General features: G+C 62.4%; 2 protein-coding genes and 1 pseudogene across 19 annotated transcripts; 1 reads left to right on the forward strand and 2 right to left on the reverse strand.

Annotated features, from left to right (window-relative positions):
• The first annotated feature begins 375 nt into the window (after positions 1–375).
• LOC115301440 lies at positions 376–4746 on the forward strand. Of its 15 annotated transcripts, none has more exons than XM_029951324.1 (5): positions 376–437; positions 2676–2888; positions 3603–3720; positions 3860–3916; positions 4380–4746. In XM_029951324.1, exons 1-5 carry the CDS (start codon positions 378–380, stop codon positions 4478–4480), a joined length of 549 nt encoding a protein of 182 aa, XP_029807184.1. In that variant the 5' UTR covers positions 376–377; the 3' UTR covers positions 4481–4746. The 15 variants fall into 15 exon arrangements, with proteins under 15 accessions (XP_029807184.1, XP_029807179.1, XP_029807185.1 ...); XM_029951319.1 differs by having other exon boundaries at positions 4402–4746; XM_029951325.1 differs by having other exon boundaries at positions 3603–3711.
• A 2794-nt stretch (positions 4747–7540) lies between these two features.
• TRMT61A (tRNA methyltransferase 61A) lies at positions 7541–14092 on the reverse strand. 4 transcript variants are annotated; one of them, XM_029952136.1, is made up of 4 exons: positions 13991–14092; positions 13067–13426; positions 10548–10814; positions 7541–8590 (listed from the first exon to the last, which is right to left on the reverse strand). In XM_029952136.1, the coding sequence occupies exons 2-4, from the start codon at positions 13395–13397 to the stop codon at positions 8331–8333; spliced, it is 858 nt and encodes a 285-aa protein (XP_029807996.1). In that variant the 5' UTR covers positions 13398–13426; positions 13991–14092; the 3' UTR covers positions 7541–8330. The 4 variants fall into 4 exon arrangements, with proteins under 4 accessions (XP_029807996.1, XP_029807995.1, XP_029807997.1 ...); XM_029952135.1 differs by having other exon boundaries at positions 13981–14084; XM_029952137.1 differs by lacking the exon at positions 13991–14092 and having other exon boundaries at positions 13067–13142; positions 13227–13974.
• A 3918-nt stretch (positions 14093–18010) lies between these two features.
• LOC115301575 lies at positions 18011–19851 on the reverse strand (annotated as a pseudogene).
• Positions 19852–19863: the final 12 nt, after the last annotated feature.

Consider the following 19863-nt stretch of genomic DNA (forward strand, 5'->3'; position numbering starts at 1 on the left):
CCCCCCCCCCCCCCCCCCCCCCCCCCCCCCCCCCCCCCCCCCCCCGCCCCCCGATCAGCACAGGCCAGGCCTGGGCTTCCTCCTCGGAGAGTAGACTGAGAGGGGCGGGGCAGGAGCAGGCCCCTTCCCTGCTTTGCTCCCGACAGCACCCCGCCCCCCACTCCCGCCAAATGCCCTGCTGGGCCCAGGGCAGCTGTAGGGGGCTCGGCTCAGCATGGGGGCCTGTGTCTAGATGTCCCCAAGGCAGGCAAGCTCCCTACAGGGAAGGGGTGTGGGAAGGTGAGAGGGAGTCCGCGGTGTTAGGAGGCAGCCTGGAGGGGGCAGGCAGCCGGTCCCCTGGCCTGGGGGTGCATGGTCACGGGGAGAAGCTCAGGGCGATGCTTCTTGCACTCAGCCACCCAACCCAGCTTCTCCCTGGATCCCGTGATGCCTGGCCGGTGCGTGTGTATCTGCTGTGTGCACACACCCAGGGGGCGGGGGCGGGGGGGGGTCTGGGGGGGTCAGGCTCTCCAGGCTGAGAAGGAGGGGGGAGGGGGGGAGAGGGGAGCGCCCTGGGGAAGGGGGCCCACGGGGCAGAAGGCACTGGATGGGGGAGTTTTGTGGGCAAAGGCCTGGGGGCCTGACCTCGGAACTCAGTGAGAGCCGTGGAGGGGAGGCAGCCACGTGAACTTCCGTCCCCTGTCTGCTGAGCCCGTCCCCTCCCCATCCCCCAGGACCAGCTGGTGGCACTTGGGCCCAGAGCTCCTTAGCAGTCTCTCCGCGTCGGGAGGAAGTGGAGCCTGAAGGGCAACACAAAAGCCCCCGTCTGGTCCCAGACAAACAGAGGCCAGGCTGGAGGCGGGGAGGCCCCCAGGGGCTGCCAGAAGTGGCTGCAGGCAGAGCCAGCCCTGGCCAAGCTGGGCTCGCGGTGGGGGTGCCACGCCCGAGGGCTGGGGGCCGAGAGCGGACAGCAGAGGACCAGGCTCCCAGGAAACCCTGAAGATCTGCCCAGGCCCCCTGAAATCACTGCCTCGGGACCGTGGGGGACCAGCCAGGAAGCAGGACTCAGGGAGGCAGAGGCCAAGGAGGGGTGGCGGGCAGCTCAACCCAAGTTTCGGGAACTGAGCCAGTGGGCCTGGGTCACAGAGGGCGCCTGGGGCCGGCGCAGGGCAGGGCCTTTACCCCAAGGGCCCAGGCAGCCACTGCACCTTCGAGCCCTGGGGGGAGGGGGGCCAGAGAGCTGGGGGATGGGGTGGCCTGGGCCTCCAATGCCTACCCTCCGGCTCCCGCCTGGTTGCCTAGTGCCCGGAATGTCCATTGTACCCGTAGCTTAGCAACACACCCCGGTCACCCCTGCCGCCCCCGCCCCGCAGCCCGCATTCCTCGGCAGCCCGAGTCTCCACCGGCCTCTTCTGTGCATCCAGCAGCGCAGAGCCCTCGGGCGGCCATGCTCCTCGCACCCGGGGCAGCTGGGCGCCACCGCCCTGCCCTGCGGTGCCTCTGAAGCCTCGTTCACGCCTCACCTCGTTCTCGGTTCCGTCCCACTGAGAGCCTCTTACTGGGAAACTGGATGACAGAGGCCAGGAGCGGCTGCTGCCTGGGGCCGGGCGGGGAGCCGGCGGGAGAGGGGCTGGGGTCACACAGGGTTCCTAGATGGGGACAGTGAATGGGCATCATCCATCACAGAGCCTAACTCTGCCTCCGGCTGCTCCGAGCGCAGGTCCTCTCGAGGCTCCGGCTCGCAGGCGCCCTGGGCTCCCCGAGAGGCCTACGCGGACCCCTCAATCACACTTGAGTAAAATGGGTTTCTACGCGGCTTTCTGGGGACAAGGTCAGGCCTGTTGGCAGCAGTGGGGCAGGGGCAGGGCTGAGGAACCAGGGTGGTCGTCTGGAGTTGGGGGACTGTGGGACAGAGCCTTCTCGGGGCCAGAAGTAAGGGGCCACCCTCCCACCACAGCAAACGCACTCCTGGGTCTGTGGCCCTGGGATCCACGCTGCGAGGAGCAGAGTGGATGGCTCATGGTCACCCTGCCAGGGACGGTCACCACGTGTGACCCACGGCCCCAGCCCCAATGCTGGGAAACCCCAGAGGAACACCAGGGCCCTGATGTAAGAGGAGCCTGGTGGCCCTGGGAGGGGAGGCCGAGGGGACTTCTTCCTGCTGCGGAGTCTAGCGCAAAGAAATGGTGAAAATGGCCTGGGGCACTTTTTTCCTTTTAAAAAACGTATTACGGAAAATGTTGGGGCACTTGGGTGTTTGAGTCAGTTGAGCTTCCGACTCTTTGGCTCAAGTCATGATCCCAGGGTTGGGGAGAGGGAGCCCCACATCGGGCTCAGGGCTGAAAGCACGGAGCCTGCTTGGGATCCCCGCCCCCAAACAAATAAACTTAAAAAACAGAAAGGGGCGGGTCCCTGGGTAACTGTCAGTTAGCATCTGACTTTGGCTCAGGTCGTGATCTCACGGTCCGGCCGACAGCTCAGAGCCTGGAGTGGCTTCAGATTGTCTCCCTGCCCCTCCCCCGCCTGTGCTCTGTCTGATGGGGCTTCCCCCTCGGCCTCCACCCCTTCCACGCAGGGTGCCCCGAGGCAGGCTCCGGCCACCCCGCCACCTCCCAGGACCACCCGCAATGTCTGCAGTCAGGCTCCACATGTCCCAAATGTCTCATTTTGTAAAATAAAGCCTTTGGTTCGTCCAGGTCAGGATGAAGGGGTCCGCGTGGGCCTCTCGGGGAGCCCAGGGCGCCTGCGAGCCGGAGCCTCGAGAGGACCTGCGCTCGGAGCAGCCGGAGGCAGAGTTAGGCTCTGACAGCAGCGAGGCCTGGAAGAGGGAGGTCTATGTGCCGGGGCCTCCACGGACTTGGCCGCGCTGCCGAGGTCATCGAGATGTGCTGGTTCCCTTGTTTGAGGAAGTAAAAGAAGGAAGAGACAGTTGGAGAGACGCCTGCCCCTGAGGCTGCGGCCTTGCGGAGCCCCGCACCCCCAGCTTCCGAATTCCTCAGGCGGGGGCGGGGGGAGGTTTTCGCAGACACACCTGCGGCGCCAGCTTAGGAATGTTCTGCCTTGTGCTTTGTAAAGACCGCCTGGCCAGCAGGGAGGACCGGGGCCTGGCGGGGAAGGTCACTGCTGTCTTCTGGGAGGGGGGGGGCGCTTGGCTGACCTCATTCTGGGGCAGATACATCCTGATTTTGCTACAGAGACAGGAAGTCAGGACGGGGTGCTGACCTCTGGGTCACGTCAAAGTAAAGACCACTCAAGCATCTCCCTAAATGCCTACTGGAGTTCAGACAATCCTGTCCACCTCCTGTCCTGGGACAGAGATCTCTGTCTCCCACTGGGATGCCTGATTAGGACCACACTCGGCTGTGGGGACAGGCTGGGGAGGGACTTGAGAGCTGAGACCAGAGGGTCCCCCTGTACCAAGGGCTTGGTGGCTGGCACATGGAGGATATGTGGGCACGTGGGGAGGCCTTGGGGCGCATTAGGGGTGAAAGGGCTGCGTGTCATGTTGGGCTCAAGTGGGGGAAGGGGGAAGAGGCTGCTGAGGAGAGGGCCACCAGGGTCTGAGAGCTTGGAGAGACGTGAGTCCCCGGGACCCTCCCCACCACCGCCTTTATCTTCCATAGAAGGAAGGAGGGCCCCAGGGGAGTCAGGAGGCCAGGGGCCACGTCTCAAGGTCGGCCAGAGAGCACGCAGGAGGGCACAGCTGGTGGGGCTGCGAGGTGGGAACCGGAGGTGCGGAAGGTGGGCTCCCTGGGCGGGGTGAGTGCAGGGAGAGGGAGGGGATGCAGGGCCAACCCTGTTAACAGACTCTCCTCCCCGCCCGGCCCCTCTGCTTCTTCTAAAAATGTGCCCGCACCCGGCCGACCCCCTTTGAAGACAGATGTCAGGGAGAAAGCTGATTACTGTCAAAGGCTGGAGGCTGCGACCAGAGCTCTCGGTGAGCATGACCCAATTCTGAGCTATTCTCAGCCTGGTGGGAGCCAAGCTATTCCCTCCCGCCACCGCCGCTGCTCCCGAGGCAGCCTGACCTTGAGACGCCCTGGGGGGGGCGGGGCCCTCAGTCCCACGCCCTGCCCTGCCCGGGCCCTGCGGCCCCTCCACCCAAACCGCAGGGCCCCCTGTCCACCCCCACCGAGGACAGGCCTGTGCCCGCCCGAGCCGGCGGGGAGGGAGAGGGCCGTGCGGGCTGAGGGTACCTCAGCTGGCTCCACACGTGAACAGGCCTGGCCGAGGTCGGGCCCAGAGCAGCCGCGGATCCGAGGGGAGGGGCCTGCCGTGGCAGCCTCAGGGGCGATTGCTACGCAGCAGTCTGGGTGACAGGGGACTGACCCGCGCACGTACTTCAAAAGCCAAGGAGGTCGCCCAGTGTGCCCTCCGCCCCCGGCCTGATGTCCCTGCAGGTCTGTTTTTATTACACAACAGGGAGCACAGGGAGGACGAGCTGCGTTTTCCAGAGAAGTCTCAGCGTCAGATCTTCCCCCTCGTTATCCGGAGATGCTAGTCAAGTGACCCTGAAGCAAAAAGCTCTTCAAGGACCTCAAAGACCAGAGGACGTTCCCAGATGGACCTAGAAGTGGCCCCAAGATCCTGGCACTGGACAGAGTGACGGCTTCCTGGAGGCAGTGGCAGCAGGGGCCCCCACCAGTGATGACAGTCACAGATGCTCTGGCACTCTGGCACGCTCAGCCGGAAGAGCGTGTGACTCTTGATCTTGGGGTCAGGAGGTTGAGCCCCACGATGGGTGTAGAGATTATTAAACAAGTAAACAAACCGAAAAAAACCTCTAACTTAAAAAAATCCAAAAAGTTGTATGAGCACTGACTGGGCAAACGCCAACTCCGTATTTTAATCTCATGGCAGCTCCTCCCCACCCCCACCTCCAGGCAGGGACTGTGCGTCCTTCTCTCTGCCAGAAGGGAAGGGACTGGTCACCGGTCCCGTACACTGGGCACCGGAGCCTCCCAGCGTTAAGGCACAGTGGAGTCTAACCCTCCCCAAGAATCAAGTCCAAATTTCTGGCCTCTGCAACTGCAGGGGCCACCCCCTGGCGAGGCCTTCCTGTAGGCCCCACCCCCACCCTGGCCAGGGTTTAAACCCCTTCCCTTGCTTTGCTTCCGCTGCGTGGCTCTCACCTGCACCGCCTGTGCTTGGCTCCCAGGAGCCCCTGGGGTTCAGCCACCTGGAATGTCTGGGTGCCTGGCGCCAGAAGGGTGTGACACACAGCAGGGGCTTGGCCAAAGTGGCCTGTGAGGCTGGCGGCCAAGAGGGCAGAGCTCTGAGGAATGGGTACCATCAGCCTCCTGGGGCATTGGGGGGGGGGCCCAAGACCCCCAGCAGGGTGGCCCCTGGGGACCCTCTTACCGGAGGCCTCACCAGGAACCAAGGACACCCCCCAGGCTGGTCTGTGAGCCCAACAGCCTCTATGCAGAGCGGGGTGCTGCACTGGGCGGCCAGCCTGTGCTCACGGCAGCTTTGCCAACAGGGCTGGCGGCTACCAGTCTCAGAGGAGGCGGGGACCCTGCCCTCTACAACTCAGGGAGCTGCCCACAGGTGCCTCTGCCCCCCTGGGGCCATCCAAAGGTTTCCGGTCTGAGGCCTGTATACTCTCACCCTCCTCCTTTCTACCAGCCCTTCCCGACCTTGTGCAGTGGTCACTCCTTCCGAGAAGCCTCCCAGGATTCCAGGGGAAATCTCTCTCCGCACTGGCCTCTGTGGTTACGACCAAGGGAACCGCACAGGGCACAGGGCAGGAGAGTCTAGGAGGCCCTGGTTGGCAGGCAGAAACCAGAGGCCTGGACCTCAGTTTCTCCACCTGTGCAGCGAGCTAAGGTGGGGTAGGAACAGCCTCATCTCCCCGGGCTTGGGGTCCCCACGCAGCCCGTCTGCTTGCCCTTCAGCAACAGGTTGGAGAGGGGAGGGTTGGGTTTGCCTGGTCTCTAGGACAGACAGGCAATGGAGGCAGACAAGGCTGGGGTGGGGGTGTGCAGATCTGCACAGCAGGGGTGAGGAGGACAGGTGTGGCCCGCAGCAGCCTGGCATCCATTATGCCACCCATTGCCCATCCAAAATCCGCCCTGGACCCCCAGCCCACACCTCCAGGGCCTATGGTGGAGGGGCCGAGCCCCTCTCACACAAGCGAGAGCAGCACACACCAGGGCTGAGGACAGCAAGGCCCAGGGGGCTTCCTGGGGGAAGACCAGGATCCTGGACTGTGACCCTCGGGGCAGGTGTGCAGGGGTCTCTAGGTGTTTGGGGACTCGGATGCACAAGGCGGGCGAGGGGGGGGGGGCGGCAAGACCCGTGACAGTGCCCTGGGTGGGAGCAGGGCAGGTACAGCAATTTCCAGGAAAAACTGAGGGTCAGAGTGAGTGTCTGGGTGGGAATGTCCCCATGAATCCTTGCCCCATGACCAGCCCCATGATGCAGAGGTGACTGTCCCCAACCTGCTGACCACTCACCAAGGGCCCTGGCCCTGCCTCTGGACATGGGGCACCACTTGCCTTTGGCTCCTTTGCCTAGAGGGGACTCCAGGCTGGGAGACGGGCAGAGAACATTCAGCAGGAAGCTGCTGCCTGAGGCCGGGGGTGGGCGGCACCTGAGACACGTCTGGGTGGGGCCTAGTCTGCCAGGGGCTCAGGGTTGCACAGGCCTCCAGGATGAGGCTCATTTGGGCCTGGAGAGCTACCTGGGGCAAGGTTGGTGCCTGGAGGCCCAGTGGGGCCACAGGGGCTCTTGTGGGGCCTGGCTGCACAGATGAGAGGCCGGAGGGCCACCAGACTCGAGAGCTGCCCTGTGCCAGGCACACCTTCGGGAGAGGTGCAGGTCTCCTGACCCCGACCCTCCGGCAGCCCCAGGCCCAACAACAAACCAGGCCATGGTCTGGACCACCAACCCCAGCCCAATCTGGAAGTGGAGTGCGCCCAGACGGGCCATGCCCTGTGCCAGACATCCCACAGAACTCTCTCGAAGGCCAGAGGAAGGCACTGCTCAGACAGGCCAGGTTCCGGGAGGCAGAACACTGGGATAGTGGTCCCAGGGCCCCCGAGGGCCCTGCTAGGAGGTCGGGAGGGAGAGGGAGCCCTGCCCGGTCATGCTTCCCCCAGAGACCAGCCCCCCAGCAGGTTCACCTCCCCTGGCACCTTCCCACGGACTCACAGGCCTGGGGGGTCTTTCTTGAGCTCTAGACCCTTCAGGAAGCGTAAGAAACAGCCCATGCCATGAATGCAAGGGTAGGCTGGGCTGAGAAGGGAGGGTCCAGTGCTCTGGGACAGATGGACAGACGGACACACACACACAGACACACACGCAGGAAGACCCTCTCTCCCTCCCCCACTAGGACAAGTGGCCCTTTCTGCAGCTGAGTGGGGGGGCCACACACTTGCCCCTTTGTCCATCATGTCCCTGGCCGTTGTCCTGAAGTCCAGAGCCCCTGTGCAGACGCCCGTCCTGCGACAGGGAGCGGAAGGGGCAGACCCAGCGCTGTGTGTGGGGAGGTCCAGCCTGGAGGCTGGTGTCGGGCACAAGGGTCAGGCTCGAGCGGCACCACACAGACCGCTGCACGGCAGGGGCAATGGTGTTTATTTCTCCGCCAGGTGGGGTCAGGAGCCGGCACCCTGCCCCCTGCCAGCACAGCACCCTGGTCCAAAGTGGGGAAACTGAGGTTCCTGATGACAGCGGAGGCCGAGGGCAGAGGCTCAGGTCCTTCACCAGCAGTGGCAGGCCCGCCCTGGATGCGCCCCCAGGATCCCAGGGCTCTCCCCAGGGGGCCGGGCACCCGAGTAGCTCCAGGGCCGGACAGCTGGGGTTCAGACAGCTGAGAGGGCCTGGCGGGATCACCAGAAGCATTTCTCTGTCCACCACAGGCTCCCAGCTAAGTGACGCTGTGACCTCACTTCTTGACCCACCAGGGGCTCTGGCTGGACGGGGTCCTTCCCAGCTGTGGGAGGATCAAGGCAGGGGGGCAGGACTGCCCTTGCCCACCCCTTCCAACAGGAAGGGACACAGGGCACTGCTACTTGGCCTGCATAGTGCCTAACAGGCTGGGCCAGGCCGCACACCGGGAGGAGCAACAGGTCCCTGCTCCCCCACTACCCCCTCAGCTTGGGGCTGCCTGGGAAGGGGTCGCCCCTTGGCCTTAACACCCAGAAGGCCTTGCGATGGTGGAGATTTTCTTCGGAAACAGGAGCAGCAGCAGCACGGGGAAGCGGAGCCTGGCGGCGACCCAGCCAGGGGCCTTCCTCCCCAGAGGCCCGGCCCCCTGCGCCCCCACCACGGCTGGCCCTGCCCCGCCCCCTGTGAGCACAGGCCTCTGGCTGAGCCGCGCCGCACCACCCTGGCTCCGGGGAGGTCCGCTAGCCCGGGGTCTTGGTGGCAAAGGTCAGGTAGCCGGTGTGGCCCACGGCCTCCTTCATGGGCGTGCCACTGCGGAAGGGGCCAGCGTCGGGGCCTGGGCCGGCCCCCAGGTCGGGTGCTGGCAGGCTGACAGTGCGGACCGTGAACACCTGCGGCAGCACCTCCAGGGTGCTCAGCTCTGAGAAGCCGCGGGCCGCCAGCGCCTGGCAGGTGCGCTGCACTTGCTCGATGCACGGTGAGAAGGAACAGAAGCGCCCACCTGTGGGAGCCAGATGTGCAGTCAGGGAGCAGGAGGCCATGGGTCCCCAAGAGCTGGGGACCGCGGGCCGGGCGTGTGGGTGCCCGGCCACCATCCCGGGGTCCGAGGCTGACCAAGCCCTCGGCCACGCAGAGCTGGGCAGTGGGGTGGAGGAGGGGCAGAGGCAGGCGAGGCAGGGGCTCTCCGGGAGCCATGTGGAAGGGGCCGCATAGACCAAGCCTGCCCCCCTTATTTCATGTGGCCTGTGGTGGGCCTTCTAGAGGGAACCCAAGGGTTGGGGCCGAGCCTGGGCATGGCCGCTGGAGTGCTGCACCCAGAACAGCGCTCGCCAGGCAGCATGGTGGCAGTGGGGGAAGGGGCTCGCTGGAGGGCGGGGGCTGCTGCTGTCACAGGAAATTAGAGGCTGTCACCCGCTCTGGGGAACAGGAGGCGCCTACTCTGAGCAGAGCCTGACGGCCAAGGATGACAGGGTGCAGGCGGGAGCTGACAGCCCCTTCCTGCCACCTCCCACCAGGGCCCACCTGCAGTGTCCCTTGGCCCGGCCTGTGTCCAGCCTGTGTCCCTGTCCTAGTGAGGAGGGTGTGGGGAATCCAAGGCTCGGGGGGAAGGATGTGGCAAGTCCTCAAATACCCCTGAGGCCTGGTCACCTTGTGACACCTAGGGACACACCCAGGGACCACCAGATGGGTCTTCCAGAAGGTGTGGGTTTAGAGAAGGCAACCAGCAGTCTGATGCCAACCTAGAAGGTGCAGTGTCATCCCCAAGAAGGGACCTGGCCCCTAAGCATACTGCTGGGGAGACAGGACCCACTGGATGAGGGCCAGAGCCTTCCAGCCAGCCTGAGTCCCAGGGAGCCTGGGGACTCCAGGCCGCCGGGGTCAGGCTCACAGATCAGGCAGACAAGCCACTGAAAAATGCAAGGCCCATGAGTAAGCCAGGGCCCTCCGGAACAAAAGCAAGCAGACACAGAAAGAGCCCAAGGGAAGGGCTTGGAGGGGCACAGGGGGTGGGTTCCTCAGACGGTACAGCTACCCCGGCTGGCCACCAGGAAGGAGCCCCAGCGACAGGAGGAAAGCCCGGGGGTATGACCACGTGGACCTGACCAAGGCTGGGCAGCTGGCTCTGGCCGCCCTGAGACTGCGTCGTCTGGGGGCAAAGCTCGAAGGGGAGGAGGGCGGGAAGCTGGTTCAGCCCCTCCCGAGCCCCAGGCCACCTTGGAAGAGACCAGGGACATGGCAGGGGACCCACTGGGACCACTGCCACTGCCCCGCTGTTTGAGGCGCACCTTGGCAGCTGCCTTTCAGAGGGGCAGCCCTTCGGCCGGGGGCATCTGGGCTCGTGCCCCAGCCTCCATCCTGCTCTGCTCAGCAGGGAGGAGGGAAGGGGTCCCGGCTGCCTGGGCTGGCTCCTTCTCCAGAAAAGGGAAAAAACCCAGGGCCTCACCAGCACCTCCCTGGCTCAGAGCCAACCTTCCCGCCTCCTTCCCGCCTCCACATCCAGCATCTTCCCTAAAAGGGGCCAGTTTGCTGGCTTGTGGCTGGGTGGGGGGGCGGGAGGGGGAGGGAGGAGGGGAGACTCTTCGGGCAAGCGCTGGGGTCAGAGGCTGACCTCTGACCTCTGGAGTGCCCTGTGACGTAAGTGCCACCTCTCTCTAAGGTGGAGCTGCCGAATTCCCCAGGGAACTCAGACATCTCCCGCTTCTGGGGGTGGGGGTGGGGGACAAGGCCAAGGAACCAGGCTCGGCCGGAGCCCCGTTCTCTCTAGTTCCTATTCCTCCCAACCTCCCCGTCAGTCTTCAGCCAGCCTAACCCACCCCGACTTCGGGTCAAAAGGGGCCCTGGCCTGGCCATGCTGTGTGGCCTGTTGGTTCCTGACCTCCCTGGGCTTCAGATGACCCACACCCAAGGTCAGGCCCAGGAGCTCAGCCCCCAGGCCCACACCAGAATCCCCCACATACCTTCCACCTTGAGGGCGTCCCAGGCATGGCCCACGGCCTCCCAAGGAGACGGGATGTCCAGGAAAACAGCGTCAGCCACGTGGCTCACGCCGAAGCCGCTGCGGCACACGTCCTGGTTGCGCACTGTCACCCAGCGGCCCACGCGATGCTCCTGGAACTCCTCCCGAGCCTTCTCTGCCCGCTGCTGGTGGAACTCCACCGTGTGCAGGTGGCCCGTGGGCGCGATGGTGCGGATGATGGCATGGGACACGGAGCCGCTGCCAGTGCCTGGCGTAGGGATGGATGTCAGGCAGGACTGCCGGGGACACGTAAGAAACAACTCCAGCCCTACTCTGGAAAGACCCACACGGGGCCCACGGGTCAGACGATCCTGGTTACTTGTGGGCACCACTCCGAACTGCCCAGGGTTTCGTCACCGAGTCTGTACTGGGGCTGGCTGGCGACGTGAGGGGCTGGGGTTTATTTCCGGGGTCTGCAGAGGGTCCGGGTGGCAGAGCGGCGGTGCTCAATCCCAGCACCGGAGCAAACCCCGTTCCCACCCCACACCCCACAAGCTCATGCCCGCTCAGGTCTGTCCACCTTCAGGCTCCCCACCGATGACTCCCACACGGAGCACCTCTACCCCCGCCTTGCGGCCCCAGGACACAGCGGCCAACTTGCCACAGGGCCCAGTCTTCCCTCCACGTCGCTGCCCGTCGGTTCTCTTCCACCTGCACCAGCCACTCCCCAGCTCCCTGCAGCGCTGCCCCTCGGCCTGGCTGAGCCCAGCTGGGGCCACATCTCCTCCTCGACCTCCCCGGCCCCGCGGTTTTGGGCGCCAGCCTCGACGCAAGCTCCCCAGCACCATGTCCCTTCGCTCCAGGCTCCAGGTCAGCGTCCAGCACACACACACCACCTCCCCTCAATACCCGGATGGCCTGCGGTGTTAACAAGGACAAGGCTGGATCCGCTCCAAGCCCGAATCCCGCCCTGCCGGAGACACCCACAGCCCGGCCAGACATCCCAGGGGCGCCCCGGATGCCCCTCTCACCTCACATCAGGCCCATCAGTAGCTCCCGCCCCCCCCCCCCCCCCCCCCCCCCCCCCCCCCCGCCTGGGCCCTCCCTCCTGGCTCTGTGACTGCCACCAGACAGGTGATTCTCTTCAGCACGCTCAGACCCTGCTTCCTGCTCTCCATGAGGGCACAGTCAGACCTGAGTGCCCTTCGAGCTGCATCCTGCTTCCTCCCGACCTCATTTCCTGCTCCTGCCATGCTGGTTTCCTTGCTGGGCCCTCGCTCAGGGCCTCTGCATGGCTCCCCCTTCGGGTGACCTCCTCCTCCTCATTTCCAACTGAATGTCCCTGTGCCAGAGGTCTCTCTGGACCTACCAAGGTGGAGGGACCCCTTGGAGTCACCCTCAAAACACACAGCCGTGTTTTACCAGCCTCACAGTGATGAAACGGTGCCACTGGACTTACTGTCCCCTCGGGGAAGGGGCGACCTGGCCTGTCTTGTTCATGGCTGTATCCGCAGTTCCTGGAGGGCAGGGGCCTATCAGAGCCCAGAAGCATGCCCACTGCCGAGAGAGCAGCAGAAGATGAGCTGGTGTCCATCTGCCACCAGCCCCCCACGTCCCCTGTGGCTGAGCAGCAGGCCTCCGCCTAGTGCCCACTAACCCTGACTCACAGTCCAGGTTCTGCACCTGACTCTCCCCGTTTCAGAGTATCTGGCTGGCCAACTGTCCATGTGGAGAAAGAGGCACAAGAGGGACAAGAAAGCCTCAAGTCCTCAGACTTGGAAGCGGTGGTGCTAGGAATTCTTTGGGACCTGGGAGCCCAGCTGCGCTCCCTGAGGAACACGATGGAAATCTAGGTGCGTTGGGCCTGGGCTGTTGTTGGCCAGGCTGTGTGCTTCAATCTCTACCCCAGGTGGCCCCCGCACGTGTGTGTGTGTGTGTGTGTGTGTGTGTGTGTGTGTGTGTGTGTGTGTGTGTGTGTGTGTGTATGTGTGTGTGAGGGCCGGGAACGACCTCAGGCCCTGGGCTCGGTGACCGTGGTGCTGGCCGAGAATGAGATGGAGACAGACTCCCCACCTACAATGAGCGCCTCAGAGCACCGCTGGCCTCCCTCCAGGAAGGAAAAACTCTCTGCCCTGGGGCTCGGTGATGAGGGATTGCTGGGCCAGCCACTCTCTGCCCTCCAGCCGGCACTGGGGTAGCGACTGGCAGTCAGCACCGAGGCCAGAGCCACGTGGTACGTGCCTTGGCGAGGCAGGGCTCTCACTGAACACAGCTCCTCCGGGGGAAATCGCTGCTCCAGTGCCGTCACCTCTCATTCAGATTATGGCACCAGCCTCCTAACTAGTGCCCCTGCTTCTGCTCTCACTCCCTGCAGTCAGCCCCCCAAAACCATCTTGGTAAAACAGAAGCTGAGCAACCATGCCTGTCTTCAGGCAGGGTAGGCTGGAGGCTGTCTGGATGCTGGGTCTGACTTCTACTCAATCTTTCAGAATTAGGCTTGAGGCAGCCCGAAGAACTCACCAGATTCACAGACCACAGAGCCAGGCCGGAGCTCCAGCATCATAGTGAGCAGGGCAATGTCGGTGGAGTACAGGATCTGGGTGCGGTGCGGCAAGGTCAGTGTCCAGAGCTCAGGCGTGGGGTGGAGCACGTACACCCAGCCGCCTCTGCCGCAGGTCACCTTGGAGCCGAAGGGGCGGCCGATGAGGTCTACTGAGTGCCGCAGAACTCCATGCCGGGTCTGCGTCTGTGCCCCCCGCTGCACACGCACTGCCACCATTGCACCATGGCCCAGTGACAGGATGGCCGTGTCACCCTCTTTGATCAGCTCCTCATACGCCACGAAGCTCATGGTGTTGCTATCTGGCAGGTGCCTGAGACCTGGGAGAATGTGTGTGGGCATGAGCATGCAAAGGTGCCAAGAGAGTGCACCTGGGATCTGAGTGGTGGGTGGCTGTGAGGCCCTGACCCCAAGTGGTGAGGGTGGAGTGACCGGCTCAGTCCCTAGATCTGTCCAACAGGGCGACCACCTTGGACCGACATGTTAAGCCCTTCTTGGTCTATATCATGAATTAGAAGTCATCAGCCCAAATCACAGATGGAGAAACTGAAGCGGGGCAATGGCAAAGGACGGGTCCCCGATTTCCCACTAAGCACCAGACTCTCTCATCACCCTTCCCCGGGACACGGCTTCCATTCTCCAGGTGTGAGAGGAGGGACCGGCCGCCAGCGGGGCAGCGGTCAGTGGTCTGTGCTATCACCTCCAGGCCAGCCTTCATTCCGCGGGACAACCCTCACCCCAATCTCCCTCAAAGCGGGCTTCCAGGCGGACGGGCGGCAAGGGGGATGCAGGGGAGGTAAGGGCCCCCCAGCAGAGGTTGGGGCGCAGCAGGCCCCGCCGGCACAGGGCGGGGGGTGGGGGGAAGGGAGCGCACCGAATCTCACCCGCCAGGATCGGCGGGCTGCGGCTGCCGGTCGCTCCGCACGTGGCTCCGCGACCGCTACCCCCGCACTTCCGGCTCCGGCGCGGCGCCGGTGGATGGCGTCACGGCGCCCCGCCCCTCGCGCGCGGAATGCCGGGATGTGCGGGCAGCCCCTCCCGCCTGCGGAGCGCGCTTCCTGGGCGGTTTCTGCCGGCTACGACTTCGCTGTTTGTGCAAGCTGTGCCAAGGCCAAACGGGAAGCTCCGCGTCCCCTCGGTCGGGCTGCGGTGGGCGGGGACCGGGGACCGGGGCAGGGCCTCGTAACGCACTCTTTTGGACAGCCCCGGAGTCCCTGGAAAGGCTGGCCCTTTGCTAGCCGCCCACGCCCTACGAGGACACGTTGCCTTGGCCATGTTGTCCCAGCAAACCACTCGGAACACCTCACACCGGGCCCCAGGATGAATTCCAGAAAATGGAATTGCAGATCACAGGGTCATCCCAGAAGGCTCTGGCCCGAAGGGCCTGCAGAAGTGCCGTCAGGCCAAGCCTTTCGTCCCCTGCAGGGGTACATTCTCCACGTCGGGGAGGCGGGCGGGGCGGTCCCCCTTCAGGGACCCAGGGCACAATGAGAGCTGCATGAACCGGGCTGACACTGGGGTTGCTGAGGACCAGGTGAGCAGTCTGAGCAGCCACACTGGGGGGAAGGGCAGCGGGAACACAGGAGCAAAAAAAGGGAAGCGGCAGCCCAGTTCTGTCTCAGCAGGACTGATTCAGAGCCAGTTCCTCGGTAGAGAGAGTGTGGGGGTGGGGCGGAGACAACAGGAATGCCTTCCTCCAGCACTCAGCTTACAGCACGCTGGGCTTTCCTGACAGGGACCCTCCAGCCCACCTCGGGTTTGGCCTTGGCCCTAAACCAAGGCCCACCAGTAATGACCCTAGGCCACACCCCAGCCTGGCAAAATGGGAGTGGCCAGGCTCCTGCAGCGCTAGCCGGCCTGTGGGGCACTCTAAATTCTCCCCTTTTTGGGTCCAGGACTGCCAGGGTGCCTGTGGCCCTTGCCATGGGCCCCTCAGAGTCCAGAGTGGAAACCGGGTGCCTTAGCCTGAGCTCCCCCACCACGCCTCTGTCCTGGCTGGGCCTGGGTCTGGGAACCGCTCAGGGGTAAGAAGGTAAGGGGACTCAGGTGGCCACCCCTTCTCTGTGGGTTATTGTTCCTCGTAAGCCAGCACTCTGGCCACCAGCTGCCAGTGTGGCTCATCATGGCCTTGCTGCCTCTTCCCCTCAACGTGGAGACAAGCCGGACCCATCTACAGCTTGACAAACTCTGTTCTGGGTCCCTCTGCTTCACTCTTTTGGTGATGCATCTGCCTGAATCACCCCCTAATTGCTCCACTGGGAGATTTCAACTTTCCACTTCTGGGGCTTCCTCTTCCCCAGCCTCTCAGCTGCGATATGGAGCTTGGAGATTGGGCGCCTACTAAGAGCCTAAATTAGGACTTGGTGACTGGGCAGTGGTTTCCTGTGGTCCCAACTTCCCACTTGCCTCTCTGTCTGTGACTGGCTGGCTAGCTTCTCCAGTGCCCCCTCCTCCAGGTAGCCTACCCAGAGTGGCCCATCTGCTCCATCTGAGGCTGCCCCAGCCCTCAGCATGCATCCTTAACCACTGCCTCCCCTAAGCTCCAGGTGGTTACTCTGGTCAGGTGGGCACCTTGCCCAGGGCAGAGTTTGTATATTGGGATTCCCCTACCAAGAACTGGTTCTACAGAAGCCCAGGTAAGTGTCATCATGTTAAACTCTCTCCACAATCCTATCAGGGTGGGGACCACTTTATAGATGGGGAAACTCAGACTCAGAGAGGGTAGGTAGTTGCCTGAGGTCACACAGCCAATGGGGCCAAAGTGGGATTGGGATTTAGAGCCAGTAAACCTGGGGCGCCTGGGTGGCTCAGTCAGGTAAGCGTCCGGCTTCGGCTCAGGTTCGTGGATTCGAGCCCCGCGTTGGGCTCTGTGCTGACAGCTAGCTCGGAGCCTGGAGCCTGGAGCCTGCTTCACATTCTGTATCTCCCTCTCTCTCTGACCCTCCCCTGCTCGCGCTGTCTCTGTCTCTCAAAAAAAATAATAATAATAATAAAAAAAATAAATTTCGGGCCAGTAAACCTGAGTTCAGAGAACCAGTGGCAGATTTGAAGAATGAGGAACGGTGGGAACAGGCAGGAAAAAGATCCTGGAGAGAAGGGCCACAGGCCCTCTGTCGCGAAGGCAGAGGCTGAAGATGCCCACTGGAGCAAGGCTGCACTTGGTTCAGGGGCCCTGGGGCCCCCTCTCTCTGACTAGCCCAGGCTCCGACCCCAGAGTGCTCTGTGACCCCAGAGCAGCCCCCACCCCTCGCCTCCAACTTCTCCTCTGAGTTCTTTGGGGACAGGGCACCAGGAGGAAGCAATGCCAACCCTGACTGCCTTTTAAGCACGGACTCTGAGAATGATCTCAGGTCCCCTGCAAGTCCTTCCCACTTGGCAGGCTGAGTTCCTGGATGAAAAGCTGGGGACTCCACTGAAGCTCCCCTCCCCCTCTAGGGCCAGCTAGTTAATGTGCAGCCTGGTGTGATTTCTGAGGAACCTGGACCATAAATTCTTTGGGTGATGTCACCCACCTTCTTGCCCAGACGCTGCCAAACCGGCTCCTTGGGCCCTGGGGGAAATGGAGGGTCCACAGACAATGGCCAGGTCACTGGGGCAATGTTATTCTTGGTGAGGTGAGGCTGGCACCCTCCAGGCCTCCCCACCCCTTGCTCCTCTGCTCTGGGACCACACAGACTCCCAGGCAGCCCCTCGGATGGGGCCATCCCCTGACGTCTGGGTCTAACGGCCCTGAGGCCTCCCCTCCCTTTCCCCGAGCACAGCTGTTGACCACCCATGCTGTCAGTCTAGTACAGCCTGGGCTTGGCCTGCCCCGGGGGGTCCCTGAGATGGGCGTCAGGTTTTAAGTTAGCCCAGGGCCAGGCAGAGGGGTTGCCAGACCTCTGACCTGTCTCTTCTGTCACCCACCTTCTGATCCTCCTTTGCTTATCTGCAAAATGGATAAAACACCCATCTCAGAGGCTGCGGATTTCTGGAGCTGCGAGCAGGAGTATCACCAGGGCCTGACCTTGAGCAGGGCGGCCCCAAACCTCTGGACCTCACCTCTCCAGTTTGGGCCTTGCTTTTGGAGGGAGAGGGGAGCAGCACCCTTCTCTCCTCCCACCCAGCAGGTCCAGCCCTTGGTGGCCTGAGGGTGGAGTGGGGGGGGTGTCTTTTGAGAAGCTGCAGAGGCTGAAGACAAAGAGGAGGCCCTCAGTGCCCCTCACCCCGTCTGAAAGCCAAGCCTGCCCTCAGGTTTCCAGAAACAGAAACAGAAACTTGAGCCCATCAGGCTTTTGGGGGGTGGGGAGAGGTGGAAGAGGCAACTGCAGATTATTTCTGAAATTGGCGGAAGGGGCTTCGGGGGCACAGGGTGCAGGAATTCCGGGCTTCAGGGCCACTTGCTGTCTGGGCAGCCGGGCCCATTTGCCTTTTTACCTTGTTTTGTTTTATGTGTCTAAGAAAATGCTGACTGGGAACAGGTCAGAGCACGCCAAGGTGAGCGAGAGAAGAGACAGAAGTCCCGTGTGTGGTAACCGCAGGGACAGCTTAGCGACGTTCCACACCCTTGGTGCACGTACAGGTGGAGGTGAAGGGACTTGCTCATCCTTTGCCTCTTTGCTCCAGTGCCCATTCCTCAGAGGGACCAAATCCCCTGCGATTCCTTGCTCCGCCTCTGCCCTGCCCCCACCCCCAGGAGCTCCCATCACCCCCCCATCCCAGACGTGATTTCCTTCACGTGGCTGGTCACTCGTGGCCAATCTTCCAGCAGCAGCGTGATGTTCACCTTGCTGTCCCCAGAGCTCACTGTGTGGTCCTGGAGGGCTTTTGTTAAGCGCACACAGAGTGATAGGGTTTTCCCCTGCTTTCTTGCTTTATTCACAAAACGATGCACGGCATCCATTAACACACAAGCTCCAATTACCTTTGTTTTTCCCTTTTCATTTTATCGCATGAAGGAATTGCACTACTCAAGTTAAAAGCAGACCCCAAATGGTTACATTATACAAGCTGTGGGGTTTTTTAACTTGTGGCAAGGGACAGGAGGGAAATTCTACTCATTGCAAGGAAATCCTCACTTAAGCTTCTGTGAGTCAAAAGCACTTAAAACCCACGAAACTGGGGCGCCTGGCTGGCTCAGTCGGTGGAGCAGGCGGCTCTTGATCTCCGGATCCGACCGTGAGTTCAAACCTCAAGATGGGGGAAGAAATTACTTTAAAAAAAAAAAATGGAGATAATAAAAAAAAAGAAAACCAACCGTGCGACTTCAGTTCATCCTCCTTCGTGGCTCGTCTCTGCGAGGGACTGGGGTATGTTCTTGTTCTGGTCACCCTGCCGCCGAATTACTTCTCCACATTCTGGGTGCTCAGGTCCATCACCATTGCAAGCAAAGCTCTTCTTAGACACCTTATTGGTTTGTTTTTATTGTACTCATCAGTGACCCCTTGGATAGTAGTAAGGGCCTTCCTGCCATTTCTCGGTTGGATTCGTATATGGATAAGATCCAAAGTGTCAGCAGGAAGGTCATCACTCAACTCGCATCAGGAAAGGGTTCAGAAGAGTGGAGGTTCTGCATAGCGGACATGGGACAGGATCTATTTTCTTCCATGAAAATGGCCGGTGGAAGGCTCTCGTGGGATCTTCAAGAGGTGCAGGGGCCGCGGGGGAGGCTGCCGAGTCCTTGCTGGTGGCTCAGTGACTAGGGTTCTAACTCATTAGCTGTGTAATACTCCACGCTGGGGATGTGCCTTCCTACCTCTGGCCACTCCCCAGGTGATGGGCATTGAGTTCATTTGAGTGTTTGTTTCCCCCACTGCAGATCTATCTGCAGAGAGATGAGGCCGTCCTTTCCAAAGGCTGGATTCCTAGAAGTGGGATTGCTGGGTCATAGAGTACAAATATTTTTAAATTTTAGTAGATACTGCCAAATTACTTTTCAGAAAGGATGTAGCAGCTCACAGATGCAGGCAGTGTGTGAACGTCTGTCTCTTCACATTCCAACCCATGGCCAACACTGGTTGGTGTCAGTCTTTCACATTTTTGCCATCTGGGTGTTTTGGGGGCACGATTCTGATTTTTATTGAGTCGCTTTTTAAATCTCACATATGCTTATTGTTTGTGTTTCCTCCCATCTTCGTTGAGAGTCTCTGGGGACTACCTTTGGGGGTGGGGCGGTGAGATGTCCCCTGTGGAAAAGGCCCAGGGCTGGGGTCTGGAGGCTCTGAGACTTGCACTCCCCAGCAGCCTCCCAGGGCCACACAAGTTCTCTCATCTACCGGGAAGGGCTGGGCCTAGGGGTCTCCGGCGCCGGGGAACTTGCCCAAGGTCAAGGCACCGAGGGTGCCACCCCACTGGGCCGCAGCCAGAGTGCGCCTCCCGCGTGCCTTAGCTCTGCACCAAGATCGCCCGGGAGATTCCTGCGGGCACCTTGAGGAAGGTCAGCGGCTCCGGGCCAGCTGGATGGTGCCGGGGTGGGGTGGGCGGAGGGGTTAGTACCTGCAGCGGGAACCTGGGCCGGTCACGTCTGGACCTTCATCGCGACCTCGGGGACTGGCGGGACCAGGGAGAGTAGGAGCAGGGCTGCAGATCAGCCCGAGCGTCTTCAGGTGCCCAGTGGTTCTCCTGCCTCAGTTTCCCGCCCGGAGGAAGCTCGGGGGAGAACTCCAGAATGTCCAAGGGCCTGAGGTTTCGGCTGCGAGATCTTGGGCGGGAGCCGGATCGGATAGGCGGGCTGCGCAGGGTCTCCCAGCAAAGGGACGGCAGGGGTGGGCGACCTGGT

Source organism: Suricata suricatta, chromosome 9 (assembly GCF_006229205.1).
Source record: "Suricata suricatta isolate VVHF042 chromosome 9, meerkat_22Aug2017_6uvM2_HiC, whole genome shotgun sequence".
NCBI lineage: Eukaryota > Metazoa > Chordata > Mammalia > Carnivora > Herpestidae > Suricata > Suricata suricatta.